General features: G+C 43.1%; 2 protein-coding genes across 8 annotated transcripts in view; one reads left to right on the top strand and one right to left on the bottom strand.

Annotated features, from left to right (window-relative positions):
- Window positions 1–4,878, top strand: part of LUZP1 (leucine zipper protein 1) — a 120,788-nt gene extending 115,910 nt beyond the window's left edge. For all 5 annotated transcript variants that reach the window (XM_080655676.1, XM_080655674.1, XM_080655675.1 and 2 more), the window contains one exon: window positions 1,049–4,878. In XM_080655676.1, the coding sequence (XP_080511802.1) occupies window positions 1,049–1,204 (156 nt within the window). In that variant the 3' untranslated portion in view covers window positions 1,205–4,878. The remainder of the gene's footprint in view (window positions 1–1,048) is intronic.
- A 1,583-nt stretch (window positions 4,879–6,461) lies between these two features.
- Window positions 6,462–19,771, bottom strand: part of KDM1A (lysine demethylase 1A) — a 68,034-nt gene continuing 54,724 nt past the window's right edge. For all 3 annotated transcript variants that reach the window (XM_080655678.1, XM_080655679.1, XM_080655680.1), the window contains 8 exons: window positions 19,034–19,107; window positions 17,440–17,551; window positions 13,159–13,291; window positions 11,214–11,401; window positions 10,458–10,572; window positions 8,550–8,677; window positions 7,763–7,909; window positions 6,462–6,971 (listed from right to left, as the gene is read on the bottom strand). In XM_080655678.1, the coding sequence (XP_080511804.1) occupies window positions 6,786–6,971; window positions 7,763–7,909; window positions 8,550–8,677; window positions 10,458–10,572; window positions 11,214–11,401; window positions 13,159–13,291; window positions 17,440–17,551; window positions 19,034–19,107 (1,083 nt within the window). In that variant the 3' untranslated portion in view covers window positions 6,462–6,785. The remainder of the gene's footprint in view (window positions 6,972–7,762; window positions 7,910–8,549; window positions 8,678–10,457; window positions 10,573–11,213; window positions 11,402–13,158; window positions 13,292–17,439; window positions 17,552–19,033; window positions 19,108–19,771) is intronic.

Here is a 19,771-nt window from a genome sequence, read left to right as displayed (position 1 = left end):
TTTTGGTCCAATCCCCACAGGCCAGGCTGAGGGACCCCACCGGTGCATGAATCTGTGCACTAGGCCTCTAGTATGCATGTAAGATCTTTGGTTAATCTCTTCCCTCCCTTCCCCCTCCCCCCTTCCCTCTGAGATTCATCAGTCTGTTCCATGTTCCCATGCCTGTGCGTTGTCTGCCCCCTGTTGGTCAGTGTGTGTCATAGCTACTGGTCGAACGGTTGCTTAGGCATATATATATAGAAGATAGATTTTAACACTTGACAAAGCACTTCTCCAACTACTTAGCTCATTCAGTTTCTCCAACAGCTGTAAGCAGGTTTTATCTCCATTTTTTCAGAATTAGAAACTGAAGGTCAGAGACAGAAAGCGCCTTATCCAAGGCCACCCAAGGGAAATACTGGAAGAACTAAGATTTGAATCCAGGATTCCTATCTCTAAGTCCACTCTTCTTTGTACCCTGCCACCCTTTCTCACTCATACTTGTATCCTTTGATCTTCATTTGCTTTGGAGCACCAAAGCAAAACATTAACAAGGCAGAAGTCTGGTAGAAGAGCAGTGGAGTGAAAGATGGGTGTCTAGCTCTCTGAGATATGATGAAGGGTGTGATGAGGAGAGATAGGATATGGCATATAAAGGGGAAGGCATGTGACTTATTGGTGGGAAAGAGCTGTCCAGCTTCTGTTTCAGCATACTTCCTGCTTACCCACCTAGGAAATGGCTCTCACCCTGAGAAGCATGCAGTCTTCATGGCTACTACTTAAGGATACCACCCCCATGGCCCCATTCCTGGCCCTGTACTCTGTAGGGCTCCTGTTCACTTGTGAACTCCCCAGTATCCCCCAGGAGTTCCTAGCAGATTGGAGTTTGCAATCTACTCTGATTTCCAAGGAACTTTTATATTGACCTGTCTTTGCTGGTCTGTCTGGGCTAGATCTCCCTCTGCCAGGCTGGAGAGGGACCACTGGGATATAGGGATAGGGAGTGAGGGTATCTTTGTTACTCACTATATTGTCTTCCACATCTCACTTTTGTCATCTGTTGGCACAGGAGGAAGGCGATGACTGCACACTCAATGTCTACAGGCGACCACATAGCTCCGTGGAACGGCCTGAACTGCCCGTGAAGCAGGGGCTGTCAGAGCCTGGGCAAGTACAGGCTGAGGAGCGGTTACGACCAACCAGGCCCTGTGCTGAGGAAAACTGAGCCAGCCGGGTGAGGTCTGCTGTGTCCTCTGCTCCTGCTCAGCTCTTCCACCTTCCCATCCTATGAAGGATCCCGGGCCAGTTAACTGGGCTAGACACGAGGCCTTGGCTGGGAGATTGTGGCAGAGAGCCAGGCTGTGGCTCAGGTCCTTTTTGCCAGGTGGCCAATGGAGATCAGAAACTACAGGCTGGACAGTCACCCAGGCCCAGCCTTCCCTGATTGATGCATGAGTCCTCTCTCCTTGTCCCTGCCCTGTTCCCAGTAGAATCGGCCACTCTGGCCACAAATAGGGAATGATATAGAAACTCCTTATATCCTCACCACACAATAGCCCCTTCCACGCAGTTAATGTTCTGATTTCTTGGTCTCCTCACCACATCCAGTTCACTCCCTGTCTGCCCTAGGGACCTAAGTACCGACACTAAAGACTTACCAGCCGTCAGCTCCATTTAGGGAGCTTCCATTCCTTCCCCTTTGGAATTCCTCAGACTTTTACCAGAGAGGTCTGTGCTGCCTCTAGGGGATTATGGGACTATGACCTGGCCCCTTGCTGGCCACTGTTTTCTGGGGGCAGAGCACACAGGTACCTGCCCACCTATTGGAATGACATCATCCCTCCCCTGACCTCAGCTCTCCTTCCAAAGGCACCTGGAAGTGCACAAACCTCATTCATCTCCTTCCCTGGGCACCAATAATGCTACTGGCATTGCCTGCTTCTGTGGCTGGAGACTTCACGCTGACTTTGTTTCCACCTTCGGAATATTCCCAGACTAAACTGGGCCTGACCCAGCATACTCTGCCTTCTAGGAAGCGCCCAGCAAAGGGGAAAGTGGACAGGAAGAAGCACTTTCCCATTAGTCTCTCCACAAAGCAGTAGCTCCATGAAAGGCCTGGACTTTGTTCCTCCTCTTCCATCCCCTAGGGAGGAGGTATCGCACTTTACCAAGCTGATGCATTCCTACAGAAGTGGGCCCATGATTCCTGCAAACCAACTATCATGATGACTTCATGGGAGGAAAGGTAACACATGCCCATCAAGGGCCCCAGATTTATACAATTCAGAATGCAGCAAACTTTTCAGGAAGCCACATAAATAAAAACTGATTCGTTTCCTTTACCATTCACATGGGGAAGTTAAAAAGAACCACATAATCTTGACACTGCTATTTCTATAGCATTCAGTTCAAAAAAGGGATCCCCTTTCAAAGGCTACCTTTATGAAGCAGACACTTCCGTCATAGTGAAAGAGCATTAGAGTAGGAGTCAGGAAAGCTAGATTTTCTTAATGGCTTTGTACTTTGCCTCAGTTTCCCTATCTATAAAATGAATTATTTGAAATGGTTTCTAAGGTTCCTAAATCTGGCATTCTAAGATCCTTCTTTTTCCATCATGCCACTGGGTGGTGATGGTGTGATTCTTGATTTTGTAACCTGTCAGTCATCCAAATGGGTTTGGGGAATGTGTCCTTTGATGGTTTTCCTGGGCCCTTTCAATCGTGAGGTTAAGCTCAGAGAAGCTCCATTGGCTTCATTTTTCCAGTCTGTAAAATGGTGAGATTGATGATCTATGCAGCCCTTCTTGGCACCGATGCCATACAATATCTCCTGCTTGCACTTCCCAGTTGGTGTGTCTCCTGTTTCATGCTTCCTGAGTCATCTTTTCTGCCTTTACTCAGTGTGGGAATCAGTGTTCATCCCCATGTCTGCATCAGACTTGGCAGTGCAGGCGGCTTGGGGAGCACCTACCGTCCTTTCAGGGACAGGAATGTTCTTCCATTTCCATTTTCTGGAGTTTTGCCAATCTAAAGGCAGAGTCATGATGCTTGCCTTTACTGCACATTGCTGCCTCAGATGTTCAACTTTAGATGCAATTTTCAAAACCTTTCCTACTGGCTTCTCCTGGGTTACCAGCCAGAAACTAGCTTTCTCAAGGCTGCAACCTCTCACTTATAGCCTCCCTACCGTTCTTCACTGGTTGGCAACCCTGACAGTCCAAAGGAAACTGACTGACTTCTATTGGTGGTCAACTAAGAGTCTGGGAAAGTCTGTGGCTCTTCTCTGCTGGTAGAAACATGAGTGCCAAGCCATGCCTTCAAAGTTCTCGCTGATAATTCTCATCTTGGGCACTGGAGCCCTGGATTCTGGTGCTGTAGCTCCTGGTGCCAAAGTCTGGATCTTTTCACATTTCAGCAACATCAACATCTGCCGCGACCCAAAATGCTGTGTGGAAGAGGGACAGCTCCGATACTCTTGCTGGGGCGGCTATCTTAAAATCTGAGTGCAATAAGGTTTGATTGTACCAGTTATTTCAGGATATTTTGTTTCATCTGCACATTTTCTAGAACTGCTGAAAAATAGATTTTAAAGAAATGGCCTCAGCATTACAGAAAATACCATTTGTAATAGCCTGTGAAGGCTATAGGCTCAGTTATCTTAGGCTTCAAATGGCTGGCAAGGCTGGCTCTCAGATTCCAAAGTTGGAAGACACGTTTTTGAAAAGCAACCTAGGTGAGACCATCTGGTCCCAGGCCTCACCATCAGGGTTTCTGGGAGAAACATCCAAATAAAAGGGAGACCTGGTAGTTGAATAGTTCTCTAATCAAGCCAAATATTCCCTGTCCCAGCCAATAAACCCACTTTATGACAGGCCTTTTCTGCAGCTTAGCTCGAACTTTCAATTTTCCTGGCAGGTATGTAGTTGTGGGAGGGTCCTAGTGAGGTGGGGAACCTGGCTCTCCAGAGCTGCTTTGCTGGAGGAAGTACCTGCTCTCACCTGTCTCTTGCCGTTCTGGTATTAAGAACAACTGGAGAAAGCTGCAGGGACATGGGCAAAAGGAAGCAGTGGCTGTTCTTGCTTTTGAGTGGCAATGAAACAGTTATAATGTGGGTTACAGGGATTTGCAGTGGGGCCAAGGATTCCAACCTTGTCCACAGGCAAGATTGCACATAAATCATCCCTCTCTCATGGGGTGTGAGGGGGTCTATATTGATCTTGGACTTGTCATCCTGGAGCAGTTTTAAGTTCATTAAATTTAGTGGGTTAGTGCCAAGTGCTACCACTTTCCAATAAAGGAACAGGGACCCAGCCTCTGGTCTGGTCCCTAGCTGCCTTTTTTGGCGTGGTTTTTTGTTTTGTTTTGGGTTGTTCAAGACTGCTTTGGAAGAGCTGCTTTTAGGGATTATCTTTTGAATATCCTGAGTGGGGGACAGGGTTCTCCTCAAAGCCTCATATCCAAGATCATAGGAAAGGGGCCCTATTTTCCTGCTGCTTCACAGCTCAGAACAATGTACTGAATGGAATGTATTTTTAAGAGAATAAAGTCTATTTTTTTGTATTTTAAAGATTGGGAGGGCTAGGGAAGTAGCCCTCAAAAACTGCTATTACATTATCTGTTGGTCCACACTTACTTGCTCAGGCAGGTGCTCGGGCCTCTCCCCTGGCCCTTGGAGTCTAGGTGCAGCAGCTTCTACATTCCTGCTCCAAGCATGGGACCAAGGAGGCCGGAACCCTGTCGCTGGAAACCAGGGCAAAGCCATGAGCAGTGACTCAGGGCTCCTTGGGTGCATGTGTATAGTTGAAGCTGCCTGTCTGCATGTATCCTCTGGCTCTAATGCTGTCTGTTGGCTCTGCAGCACAATATGTAACCAATAAAGCTCCCTAGTTTCCATGTGTGTGAGTCAGTGATGCCATTTTTGTTGCTGTCATCTCTGTATACAACTGTTTCCTATGTGTTGGTGCAGCTAGTATATTTCACTGTATTTATTTAAAATTCTTAGCCAATTACTGGTGCTGTAAACATAGCTGAGGCTTAGTGAAGAACATATCTAGAAGCCAAAACTGAATTGGTATCAGAATCATACAGCACCTATTTTATTGCTACATTTTATTTTTAGGTTTGTCACACACAATCTCTTCTCAAGCTGCCTATGCCATCTATTTAAAAAACAAACTCAAAAGCACCTAACACTGGTTCAAACACCTTAACTATCCCCCTCCCTGCCCCAAGGTAACAATATTAATGGCAGAGCTGGGCTCCAAAGTCATCATACTTTCCACTGTGTGCTGTTCTCACCTTTACATCAGTTATACCACTTGCCCTGATCCTGGTGTGCAAAATTTCCTAATTACTATCCCTCACTCTAAGACTAGGGAAAAAGCCCTCCAGTCAGACCACCAATGTAATGTCCCTTAAATCTTACTAAGAATAAAACCTCTTTTAGGGAAGAATTCACTAGTGCAAGTTAAATCCAATTTCTAGAAGCAGATTATACACGCACATTTAGTCTGCTAAGAGCCCTTGGGTAAGGAATAGGCAGACATTCTGTTCCTACTAGTCTTTACCTTACATGGCAAAAAGGACTTTGCAGATGTGATTAAATATTTTGAAATGGGAAGGTGATCTGGGTGGTCCATCAAGTAAATCACAAGTATCCTGAGAGTGAGATGGAGGGGGATCTAAAGAACAGAAATAAGTGATGATGGAAGCAGAGATCGATGTGCTGTTAAGGTGGAGGAAGGGGCCATAAGCCAAGGATACAGACAGCCCCTAGACAGGGGTGGGCAAACTTTTTGACTCGAGGGCCACAATGGGTTCTTAAACTGGACGGGAGGGCCGGAACAAAAGCATGGATGGAGTGTTTGTGTGAACTAATATAAATTCAAAGTAAAGGAGCGGAGGGGAGAGCAAGAGAACCCCCCGCTCTTTAGGCTCTGCGGGCCGTAGTTTGCCCACGGCTGCCCTAGAAGCTGAGAAAGGCAAGGAAATGGAATCTTCCCTCAGAGCTTGTTGGTAATTTGTTACGGCAGCAACAGGAAATTAATACACCAGTGAGGTTACCCAAAACCTTGCACTACTCCTTATGTGGAACTTGCCAAAACTTTATACAGTACCTTGGGTAGAAGTGCAGGGACACATGCCCACGGCGGGAATCTGGAGAACAAAGCAAGGATGGTCGGAGGCCTACCCAAACCTTGTGTTGTCTTGGTTTTTATCTTGAGAATTCAGTTTCCCACTCTCCATATGCTCATGCGTTTGGCACATGGTCACCCTCCAACTCCAGCAGGGAAATCTAGCCTCACAGACCAGGAAGCCCATTATTCTTAGGAGCCCCTTAACCCTATAATCTGACCAAATCCTTTTTCTCCTTTACATAAACATCCTCCTTATGTAAACACAGATAAAATGAACATCTCCAATGGAGTAACACTCCTGTCTTGTATACGGCTCTAACCCTAAGGGAAAACAAATAAAAAAGGACTAATTTTATATGAAGTTTTATTCTCAAAATATAAAAAAAAAATACCACACACCAAGAGACTAAGATGTTCTCTCATAGCACTTGCTTGCCTCAGTCTTGAGGAAGACACACTTTCACACTATAAATGGACAAGTGCCTTCATCCCTGGCTCCAAATCACTCAAAGGAGACAACCTCCTTGGCCACCTGATCATCCTGAACTTGGGCCACTGACCGAAGCCCAAAAGCCAGGGCAGGTTTCTCAGGAATCTACTATTGCTAGAAGAACTTTGCTTACACAGCAAAAGACACACATGTCGGCTCTTCCCTTAGGACACATTTGTTTCAAATGCTTGGGGACTGCTGTGCAGGGACACCTGGTGTGGCCTGGCGAGGCAGAGTGTACATGGCTCCCAAGAATTGGTCTGCAATCCTTCCTGCTTCTCGGAGGCCACTCAGCAGAGCACCGTGGACGGTGGCTGGGTAGTTACGGATTGTGTGTTCTCCAGCAAAGAAGAGTCGTGGAATTGGCTATTTCAGGAAAAAAGTTAAGAGGAAATCAGCACGTTGCAAACATACCTTTGTTACTGTGTTAAAACTTCCAAATTTCTGTTGGCCTTTGAAGCTGAACTCAGCCACCCCCAAATCACTAGCCCATCATTCTACCAAAAAGGGTCTCCTCCCTTAGGAGCAGGCGTTTCCTTAGAACTGACAGAACTAGGAGGGGACAACAAAACTCAGCCCAGTCTTAGTTCCAGAGTGACACTTAATTGCACCTGTTCTTACGTTCCAGTTTAACTCCGGGGACGCCCGGTTCTAAAGCTGACTTTGCCTCATGTAGGACCTACTGGAGGTGGGGGTGACTGCCCTGAACCATAGAGCACACAGCATTTGTTCTCACTCAGGGCAGGTCTTCCTTAGCGCAGGGTCCTGAGAACACTACTTTTTGGAGCAGGGTCAGGCATCATCTAGGCAAGGGCCCAAAATTATTTCTCAGGGGCATCCCCTGGAGATCCCTAAGTGATTGGGAGCCTGCAACAATCCTATGAACCATTACAAAATGCGGTGCAATTAAAAAATTTTTTTATTTCGTTTCATAGGGACAAAAATCTGAATACAGGCGGTTTAGATTTAACAAAGCCAAAATGTGAGAAATCTGACACACAAGATACTGCTCCTCCCTTTTCCTCTGCTCTAGGTTATTTGAAAGGGTCCAAGACCGAGTGACTAAATCTGTAACAATCAGTGGCATTTTTACACTAAGAACCTGGGATACTGGCCTCTTCCCAAATAAGCCCAGATACAGTTTGTTAGTTTCTCACCTGTGGGGCACCTGGAATTGAGGGGCCAGGAGTGATTGGCTGAGCCATTAAATCATAGTCATTCCCAGATGATCCTGCAGCCACATAGGAATAGGAGCCCCGGGCCCAGGGATCAGCACGCCAGCGAGACACCACAGTTTCCTTGGGCTAAAGAAAATACCATGGGCAGAAGTTACTACTGGACACCAAGGACAAACCAGTAATATATCTAAAAGGTGGAAAAATTGGTGAGTGGAGATACAAGTTCTGAGAGAGCTGAAGAGGAAACAGACATGAGAGCCAAGTGGTGAATGCTGATGCTTTAAAATATATAACACAGAATGCCTTCAGACTGCAAGGAAGCCTCCAAGTTTTACTCTTGTCTATGAATCCAGAGACCTACTAAGGACTTGATCTAAATTAAATTCTCTCTTACAAATTCACACGAAGTATTAATATACCTCCTTTCAAAGGAATAACAAGGGTCTATAAGTGTTTCAATGGGTCTGAAGAATAGAAAAATGTACCAAAAGATTCTCTTAAGACTTCCCTGGGGGAGTCTGGCCACTTTGAAAGGTGGGGTGTGGTGGTGGTAAGAGTCCAAAAGCCAAGATGACAGACAAGCGGACAAATGCAGCAAGTAACTCTCTGAATCCCACACTTAACATTAGCATTCATGTAAATCCATACACACTTCTCAATTCTGGCTGAAACTCCTGACTAAGTACCTGTGCAGCAACTTAAGAGAATATGTCAAACGTGTCTTTTGTCCAAATCCCAGATCCCCGCTTGTCCCCACTCAACTTACCTGGGGCACTGCACTGCTACCAAAAATCCCTTTGAGAATGGCCAGGCATCGGCCTACAATCACATCATCACTTATGTTTTCCATGATGCCAGCAGCTTCTCCTGCCACTAGTGCCAATAGTATTGGAGCTAGGGAAACAGAAAGGACAATTCCAGGGTTTTCCTACAGACTTTTCTCAAGAACCTCCTTAATGGGCCCATTATTCTTGGTGCTCTGAAATCTGACAACCAATAGACATGCACCACTCAGCTAGAGACAAGTTGTTTCTGAAAAGGTAACTTGAAATCTACCCCCAGAAGGGAGCTGGCAAACTACAGTGGTGACTCATGTACTTCACTGTTTATAACTGCAGAATGTGGAAGTTCAGATAGCATTTCAGACCTTGTTAACAAAGAAAACAAATATCCCTATGGTGAGAGAGAGAATTCTTAGCCCTGCTCACTGGAGACAGCTCCACCTTTACTCATCCATTTGGTGAATATGCAGGAGACTTAAGGGATAAACACAGTAGTAGATGCTGGGGATATAAAGACAATAAATGACTACTCCACAGACAAACAGACAAATATCACAGATATATAATTATGAACTGTGATAGAAGCTATGAAGAAAAACACAGGATACAGAGAAAACAATACCGAGAATTTAGATTTGAAGCAGTGGAGGTATGTGTATCTTGTAAGTCCTCTTTGAAACAGTGACATTTAGGTGAAGACCTGAAGGCTGGGTAGAGTAAGCTGTGTTGGGAAGGAAGAGAAGAAGAAAAACAAAAGCACCCCAGGAACAGTATCTCAGGGCAAAGGCCCTGAAGTAGAAACCAGCGTGGTGCAATCCAGGATTCCAGGAGAGCAGCAAGGGTGTCTGGAGCCCAGAGAGTGGGGAGGGGTAAGGATGGGCTGGGAGGAATGAACAATGAGAAGTAGAGAAGGGCTGGGTTATGCGGGCCTTCTTAGTAATGGCCACGATAATGGAAAGCCCTCAAAAGACAGAAGCAGGGAAAACAGTGGCTGCTGGCAAAACTAGAAAGCAGTTCCCTTTAAAGGTTCTAGACGAGGAAAAGGTAGGAGTAGGGAGTGGCCTGGACTGGGGGTGGGCAGTCGGAAAGAAGAGGAGCAAGTAGATCTGAGAGAGATGGTGAAGCAAGCATTGGCAGGACCTGACAGTCCGGATGGGGGAAGGAAAAGAGCACTGGGCTGTTGTCGGAAAGCACTGTGCTCAGGGAACAAAGTGCCTCCTCTGGATTAGTGGCCCTGGCCATGTGGAGGATGTTTCAGAAGGAGGCAGTGAGGAGCGACGGAAACTGTTAACTGATGTATCTACACTGTCAAGGCCATGCCTACTGATACTGCTGCACAGTACATGTCCCACATCCTTTTCCTGGAATGAGGTAGAGTCTAGATATACTTTCTTTTTAAAGCTCTGTATAGGAATAGGAGCAGTCTAAATATGTACAGAAGGAAGTACAGCTGGAGTTTCATAAATACATTCTAAGGGAAGTGATTAAAGATTCAGGGGTAAGTCAGATATAAAAGTGTAAGGATGAGGAACACAAATTTCCCCTTCCAGGAAGCCTCCCTGGGCTCACCCCTGCTGGCCGGGCGGATCCTTCCCTTTCTGCTTTCTTTTGCAGTGCTCTGGGCTTTCACCATGCCATCTCCTTACCGCCCTGTTCTGAGACTGCCTACCTCCTCATTCTATCGCCCACAAGTTAGTTGTGGGCTCCTTAAAGGCAGGTTTTTTGGTTTTTTTCCTCCCCATATTCCCAGCATCTATAAGGGATTTCAGGAATTGCTTATAGAGTTAATGAAAAATCAATACATACATATACATATTTGAGAAAAACGAGAATATTCCTAATTCTGTATTCCTTTAAGGATATGAGAAAGATCGAAACTAGAAAGCAGTTACCTTTATAGAGGTTCCAGAAGAGGAAGAGCTCACCCCTGCTAGCAGTCGTACTGCCGACATGCCCGAACAAATTGACACTTGGATCCCAGAACACTCGGTCAAAACACAACACCACCTATCACAAAGAAGCAGCACATGAGCTGGCAACAGGGCTCCCAGAATATGGCTTTAAGCACAGCTATGCCTCAAAAATAAGTACTTTTTCTTCAGACATTATTTAAATTTCTTCTAATCTTTTTTAAAAATAATTTTTAAAATATTTTTACTAATTTCATAGAGGAAGGGAGAGGGGAAAGAGAAAAAAAACACATCAATGATGAGAGTCAATTATCAATGGGCTGCCTCCTGCACGCCCCACACTGAGGATCGAGCCTGCAACCTAAGCATGTGCCCTGATCAGGAATCGAACTGTGTCCTCCTGGTTCATAGGTTGATACTCAACCACTGAGCTACGCCGGCCAGGCTAATACACTCTTACTATAAGTCTGGAAATCCTTATTACAAATTTATTACTTAGAATGACATTTAGGGCTCTCTTTTTACAGGCTTGGGTTTGTGAAGTGACCTCAGAAGACTATGTTCTCAAGGATACTTTATGCATGATTAGGCAATGAAGTGAATGTACAGGACTCGCCCTGTATCAGAATTGAGAGCACAACAAGACATAAAAATGCAAATCCTTCTCCTGTCCGAGTGGAGGGCAGCTAGACTGGTACTTGTACAGTGGGCACGAGAGAGGTGTCAAGGGCAGTTTACCTTGTTAAGGTTGCCAAATCCCATCCTTTGAACTGCAGATGTTTTCCACTCGGGAAGAGGTGGCACAAACTGTACAGCTGGTGGCTGCTGCTTCAACACACCCAAGGGGAGGGTACAGAGAACCGCATCACATTTGTAAATAAAGGTCTGGCTGGTGGAGCGGGTATTCACAGCTATCACTTCACATCCTACAGGGGTTTGAGGGAAAAGACTTTACTGGTGAGGAGGATGGTATTGATGAGGGTGTGGAACATTTAGTGTACAGCAGGCTCTATATGCCATCCCAGTTAATTCTTCACACAAGTCTATGGAGTCGGTTCTATCCACTATTTATAGAAAGAAACTGATGCAGAAGTGAAATAACACATGTAATAAGTGCCAGGATTCAAATCCTAATGCTCAGAGTCCTTGATCTTCAGAGTCCTTGACCTTCACTACTGTATTATCTTACCTGCCTGATACAGAGATCTCCTGGACTAGTAAAGGACCTGATAACTTACTAAAGTTAAGTAAATTTAGACCAAAATTCAGAGTAAAATGTCTGTCCCAAGAGAACCAAGAACTGTGGGTAGGTGCGTGTGCATAGGGACAAAGAGAAGAATGATAGCAGAAGCTTGCGGCACAGACCCAAGGGAAGCGGCTCAGAACCGTGGAGCTTGCTATTCCTGGGAATGCACTGTGATGCTTAGCTTGCCAGAACATGAACGAGCTCAAAGCTGGCCACAGAAAAGGCACTGAAAGTAGGTTCATCTTATTTATTCTCATGTGAGCTTGATGTTTTTCTTCATTGAATGCCTATTTATGTATCTTCAAAACTATAAATAATAGTTCAAATAAGTATGAGATCTCATTACATGTCCATTTTCTTTCTTTTTTTTAAAATCCTCACCTGAGGATTTTTGTTTTAAAGAGAGAGGAAGGAAGTGTGGGAGAGAAGGAAAGGGACGGGAAGAGAAACATCCATCAGTTGCATCCTGTAAGCACCCTGACCAGGGATTGAACCCACCACAACCTAGGTATGTGCCCTCACTGGGAAATGAACCCACAACTTTGATGCTCCAACCCACTGAGCCACCCAGCCAGGGCCATGCCCATTTTCTGTGGTCACAGAACTAGAGAAAATGAAGAAAAGCTATTCTCACTATTCTTCATCTGCAGCGCAAATGAAGCGGTAGATCTTTTCAACATCATCAGCTAGAAGCTGCCTCTGAGGGGAAAATTTAAATGGAAAATGGTTTCAGCAGTTATAAAAAAAGTATTTGTGGTGATCTCAAAAACTCTAGAAAAGGGGCCCTGGAGGGCAAGATTAGTGGCCACGTTTGCATTTGTGATGAGGGCCCTCAGAGAGGGGAGTGACTAGTTACTATAAGGAGTTCAAGATTATTAATTCCAAAGTTGGGTAGACAATGGATTTTCTGCACTCCTTATTAAATGTACCTCAAACTAGCAATAATGAGCACTGAGCCTAAAGTCACAGTCATCAGGGCAATCAGGAGTCAACTTATTAGCAGGACTGCTCCCAGAACTAGAAAGCAGCCTGCGCCACTAGCCCACCTGAGCAGGAAAAGCCAGAATGGATCCAAAGACCCTGTTGCAAGATGAAATGTAGGGTGGGTTCCACTGGAGACTAGGGGCCCAAGTTCTGAAATTTAAGAATATACTTAGCAAAATTAAAGTCAAACTCACTGGCTGTTATTATAATATCAACTAATTCATGCACAATTTGTAAAGTAAAACTTGCCTCAATTTTCTGGTTTATACAATGATGGGGTTAGAATCTCCAAAGGCTCTATGGGCTCAATTCTTTTGTAAATGCAAATTTTAAAATTTAGGAGGCATAGTTTATAAGATAATGTATCAGGAAATGACCTAATACTTTTTCTATAGTTCCAACTCAAAAGATCAGCATCGTGTACTCTGTCTCACCAGTAAAGCAACGACATACCTGAAGCTGTGTAACGAACCTGTCGAACTGCTGTATTCAATTTAATATCTAGGCCTTCTGCTAACGCCACAGGCACACATGAGTAGCCATTCCTCACTGTCAGGTGGCTGCCAGTAAACTCAAAGTCATCATCCTAAAGAGGAGAGAAAAGGACAAATTTTCACACTTTTAAAATCTAATTTATGCTATTTATACTGAGTTCTGTAAAATAAGGCTAAACACACCAACTTGTGGAAACTGTCAATATAACGCAGAAATTAAAAACAATCACTCCAGCCCATCCAGTGTAGCTTAATGGTTAAATGTTGACCCATGAACCATGGTTCTCTCTCATCACTGATGTTTCTATCTCTCTCTCTCCCTCCCTCTCCTTTCGTCTCTGAAATCGATAAAAATATGTTGGGTTTTTTAAAAAACAACAACACACCAATTACTCCATATTCAACTACAGCTGCCCCAGAAAACTGAAGAGAGAAGAAAAAAATGCTCAAATGTCCATAATGGCTATCTCTGGGCAGTGAAAGTAGGGCAGTTTCATTTTCCCCTAGATAAAGGTGTGTGTGTGTGTTTTAATGTTTTTACCGATTTGAGAGAGAGAGAGAGAGAAAGAGAGAGAGAGAGAGAGAGAGAGAGAGAGAGAGAGAGAGAGAGAGAGAGAGAGAGAGAGAACCACTGATTGGCTGCCTCCTGCACACCCCCTACTGGGGGTCAACCCCACAATCCAGGCACAGGCCCTGACTGGGATTCGAACCATTGGTGCACGGGTCTATATTCAAACACTCAGCCTCAACAGCTGGGCTAGATGGAAGTTTTATCATCAAGTCTAGACTATTCATGGGGGTGGGAGAGGGAAGGAAGCTGATTCAGTAAATTCAGACAACTAGGTACCTTTTTTGTTTGTTTTTTTTAACGTATTACAGACTTGGTAGGATATCAGATTCACCATCCTAATTACGTTTTCTTTTACCCAAGAGCAAAATCCGTTTTTATTCCTTAAACTTACATGTTTTAAAGTTGAGGAAGATTTCCTAAACTAAAGTCAGATGAAGGCAATCTAGGATTGTAAAGATTGGCCCAAGATGATTTATATAGTAAAGAAGTCAAGATTTGGCCTGAAAGAATTACCCAAATGATCTAATTTCTTTGAATTTACTAAAAATTTTTCTATGTAGAGAAACTTTTTTTTTTTTAAATATATTTTATTGATTTTTTACAGAGAGGAAGGGAGAGGGATAGAGAGCTAGAAACATCGATGAGAGAGAAACATCGATCAGCTGCCTCCTGCACACCCCCCACTGGGGATGTGCCCGCAACCAAGGTACATGCCCTTGACCGGAATCGAACCTGGGACCCTTTAGTCCGCAGGCCGACGCTCTATCCACTGAGCCAAACCGGTTTTGGCTGTAGAGAAACTTTTGAAGGCTAGTATTTCTGATTTCATGAGATTCCTGGGGAAAACATACCACAATTCTTTTTTTTTTTTTTTTAAATATATTTTATTGGTATTTTACGGAGAGGAAGGGAGAGGGATAGAGAGCTAGAAACATCGATGAGAGAGAAACATCGATCAGCTGCCTCCTGCACACCCCCTACTGGGGATGTGCCCGCAACCAAGGTACATGCCCTTGACCGGAATCGAACCCGGGACCCTCCAGTCCGCAGGCCGACGCTCTATCCACTGAGCCAAACCGGTTTCGGCGTCACAATTCTTAGGAACTAGATAAAATACTGGGTTGAGAGCAAAAATACTAAATGACTGACTCATCTGCTCCTCTATGGATCAGTTCAAATCACCCACATTTAAAAACTTAATACAATTACAAATAGATACGTATTGAAACTCCAAATGATAAATGAGTTATTAGGAAGGTCTAATTTAGTCTTTACATGAAAAACCACAAAGAAACTGGGAATTTTGCAAGATTTTTACCACTAACAAGTTCAATCCTCACTGTAATCCAAGTACTAAAGAATACCAAGTTATAATCTAAAGATTAAGAAGTCAAAATCATCTTACTAGGAAAATGTATAATGAAAATATGTAACAGAAGTGTAATATTTACTTCTACACAGTCTTAAGTCGGGCCAAAGTCTCAGATTTAGAGATTGGTCCATTCAGCATCTAAGAAGCCCTGTGACTTCTCACCAATTCAAGAGTAAATCACCATTATAATACTTAAGAATAATGTGACAAAATATTTTATCAAGCTCAAGGACTAGAAGTCAATAGGAAGATGATAATCACTCTAAATTAGATCTATAGATTCAATGCAATCCCAAACTCCCAGAAGTTAATTTTTTAATAGAAATTGATAAACTGATTCTAAAATGTTTATGGAAATACAGACCAAAAAATAGCCAGAAACAATTTTAAAAAAGAACAAAGCTGGAGAACTTACATTACCTGATTTCAAGATATGGATCAAGGCAATATGAAAGTGGAATATGGATAGATAAACGAACAGACTCACACATGGTCAACTGATTTCAACAAGATGCCAAGACAAGTGAAGAAAAGGACAGTGCTAGAATAATTAATTAGATAACCACATGGAAAAATATGAGCTGTAACCTCACCTCTCACTATACACAAAAATGAACTAAAATGGATCATAGACCTAACATAAAACTTTATGAAGAAAACTGGAGAAAAATTTTGCGACCTTTGTTTAGACAAAAAATGTTCAGGATTTTACAAAACACACAAAGCCTGAAAGTTAATAAAATAGGACACTCATAAAATTTAAAACTTTTGCTCTTTTAAAGATACCGTTTATAAATTAAGAAGGAAAGCCTGCTGAGGACTTGTAGAAAATACTTGCAAAACATAAATCTGACAAATTGTATCCAGAATTTAAACATGATGAACTCTCACAATTTAACAAGACAGATTTTTTAAATGAAAAAAAGATCTGAATAAACTTTTCATAAAAGAATTGACATACACATGGCCAATAAGTATGTGAAAAGATGCTTCAGATCACCAATCATCAGGGAAATAAAAATTAAAACAACAATGAAACATTAGAATGGCTAAAATTTTTAAACTGGCAGGACCAAGCGTTGGTGATGATATGGAGCAACTGGAACTTCCATACATTGCTGGTGTGAATGCAATTTGGAAAACAGTTTAGAAGTTTCTTATAAAGCTTTATAAAAACTTTCCATAAGATTCAGCAATTTCACTCCTATTAATCCAAGAGAAACACATGAATGTTCATACCAGCTTCAATAATGTATAGCCAAAATGGAAACAACCCACATGTCCATCAATGTACCAATGAAAAGACAATCTGTGGCATCCTATATAATAAAGAGGTAATATGCAAATTGACCATCACACCCTCATAAGATGGCTGCCTATGACCAGTCCTACAGGGGGGGGTAGTGAGGGATGACCAAATGACTTAACAAGCAGGCTGAGTGGGGCAACCAGACTGGCGGGGGGGCCGTGAGGGGTGACAAGGCCGGTGGGGGGGGGGAGGGGGCAGTTGGGGACGATTAGGCTGGAGGGGGAAGCAGTGAGGGGTGATTAGGACAGTGCGGGGGGATGCAGTTGGGGGCAACCAGGCTGGCGGGGGGAGAGGGGGACAGTTAGGAGCGACCAGGCCAGCAGGGAGGGGGCAGTTGGGGCGACCTGGCCGGCAGGGGGGGGGGCAGTTAGGGGCGACCAGGCAGGCAGGCAGGTGAGCAGTTAGGAGCCAGTGGTCCAGGATTGTGAGACCAGGATTAGATCCCCGGGATCAGGCCTAAACCAGCAGTCGGACATCCCCCAAGTGGTCCCGGATTGGAGAGGGTGCAGGCTGGGCTAAGGGGACCTCCCCCACCCAAAATCTGTGCACCAGGCCTCTAGTATCCATACAATGGAATAGTAACAAACAATAAAAAGGAACAAACCACTGATATACACAAAAACTTTGCTAAGTAAAAGAAGTCACACACAAAAGGCTGTATACTGCATGATTATTATACTGTATAGCTCAATTTATATGTAATTATAGGAAAAGCAAAATTATAGTGACAAAGCAAATAGGTGGTTGCATAGAGCCAGGAGCAGGAGGGCTGGGGAGTAACTGCAAAGGGGCAAGAGGATGGTGAAAATGTTCTATTCTTGACTATGTAAGTTTGGTAAAACCAAACTTGCTCACTTAAAATAGATGAGTTTTATTGTATGTAAATTATCTTCCTTTATAAAGCTGTATAAAAACACACAAATGAACAGTTTCTTTTAAGAACCCTCTCCAAGACATGTGCAAAAAATAAATGATAAAGGAATTTTACCTGATCCCAATGTTTAAGGGAGAGTGTAGAAAGAGGTGTGGCATTAGCAAATTCAAGATTTGCAAAATGCCAATCAAGTATCTGTCTGTCTCTTGACGAGAGGTATACATCACTGCAAAATGAGAACAAAGGAGTGCAAGGTTATTAAAGGACTTTACTATTATGCTCAGTAGGCGGATGTGGATGATCTCAGTAACTGTGTGACAATCTAAACCTGGGACTGTGCTTTATGTGAAAAAATTCTAAGTCAAAAAGTAGGACCTGAGCTGTCTTATTAACCCCTTTATTCCTGGTACCTGGAGCAGTGCCAAGCTTACTACATAAAGCAAATTATAATTAGGTCTCATTTGCCTGAAAAAAAAAAAAAAAGAAAAAGAAAAAGAAAGTCTTCTTTTTATGGTTGCATTATAAAAGCATATCTGTTGTAAAAATTTGTTTTTTATTTTAAAGCATGGACTTTTTGGCAAGAATGGGTAGCATCCCTGACTGCAGAACAGAACAGATACATGTGGAGGCCAGGTGCAATATGGAGCACAGTATCAGCATTCAAGTATTCACTGTCAAAAGCCAATGGAAATAAAGTGTAATACTTTCCTATTCCCCAGAATTATGGGAATTTGAAGCAACACCACCTTCTATGCCAATCAAGGAAGACAATTTTCATTGACTACACTTTCTTTTTTTTAAAATATATTTTATTGATTTTTTACAGAGAGGAAGGGGGAGGGATAGAGAGTTAGAAACATCGATGAGAGAGAAACATCGATCAGCTGGCTCCTGCATACCCTCGACTGGGGATGTGCCCGCAACCAAGGTACATGCCCTTGGCCGGAATCGAACCCGGGACCCTTCAGTCCGCAGGCCGACGCTCTATCCACTGAGCCAAACCGGTTAGGGCTCATTGACTACACTTTCATTCAAATACATATATCAGATTTTATGAAGGCTATCTTCAAAAACAATGTATTTAAGTATCTAGGACTTTCTTACACATTAAAGCATAAGACTAGGGGATTTAGGAACCTGAGAAGCATAGCTGACCATTGAACAACTCTGGGTTAAGGGCACCGATCCCCACCCCCAAATATCATCCGGGGATAGCTTTTGATTCTCCCAAAACTTAACTACCAATAGCCTACTGTTGACAAAAAGCTTCACTGATAAGATAATCAATTAACACATATTTGTATGTTATATGTATTATATGCTGTGTTCTTATAATAAAGCAAGCCAGAGAAAGGAAAATACGTACATAAATTTTATGCAATGATGACATATCTAACTTTTTCTTTTTCTAGAGTTCTAGGCTACGCAGTTGTCTGCACGTTTTTTTTTCAAATTGTTGTAAATCTCCAAAAGAATTTTCCAATATTATATACTGAAAAATGTCCACATGTAAGTGACCTGAGCAGTTCAAACCTGTGTTGTTTAAGGGTAATCTGTAGTCCACATGCACAAATAGCTTACATTTATTAAACAATTTACAATCCATTCACTTAACATAAATAAAACCATGGTGCTTTATAATTTTCCCTCTAAATCTAACAGCAAACCCTAGCCTTCTGAACGTCAGTGTTTTGGTTTTTTTTCTTACCTTGGGGGATTGGCTTCCAATTCTTGAAGTTTTTCTTCTAGTTTTCCTTGTGTTTCAGCTAACTCATCATATTCCTGATAGAATGAAGAGAACCAGTTGATCTAAATGTGTCAGAGACTAACCTAGTTATTTATACCACAAAATGTAAGGTCTGAACCACATCCATGGCCCACGTTATATCCATAAGTGTCTCAGCTGAAGGCTGGGTCAGGGCTCGTTATTCTTGGAGACAAATTATAATGTGAGCCTGAAATTAAGATCGGAGGTGGGAAGGTATAGCAACTACCACTTCCTGTGCATTTACCACATTCCTAGCACCGAGTAAGTGCTTTGGATCTCCTAATAAGTGAGTTAGTATTAATACCATGTAACAGATGAGGTGATTAAGGAGCCTAAGGTCTCCTGGCTAGAAGATACTAAGTTATGGATTTCAATCAGATAATTTGACTCCAAATGACTCTGGAGTCCATGTTCATTATCATTATTCTAAAGATAAACTATACCAAAGGGCTAAAATGACATGTAAGTAAGCTAAAGGATGAGATTGTGAAAATAAAAGTAGGAATTCTGCAGAAAAAGTAGATCTCAAACCAAACTAACCCATTAAGTCCCCAATGCTCCTGTGTACCAAACCCTCTTCGCATTATAGGTACCTGTGATTGGCTACTGGATCTTTTCCAGTTTCTCAGATCTACACTATTTCTTAGGATTTCAAATAAAACCAACTGGGCATATATG

This window comes from Plecotus auritus (assembly GCF_963455305.1).
Source record: "Plecotus auritus genome assembly, chromosome: 2".
Taxonomy (NCBI): Eukaryota; Metazoa; Chordata; class Mammalia; order Chiroptera; family Vespertilionidae; genus Plecotus; species Plecotus auritus.
This window is presented reverse-complemented; position numbering and strand designations above follow the sequence as displayed.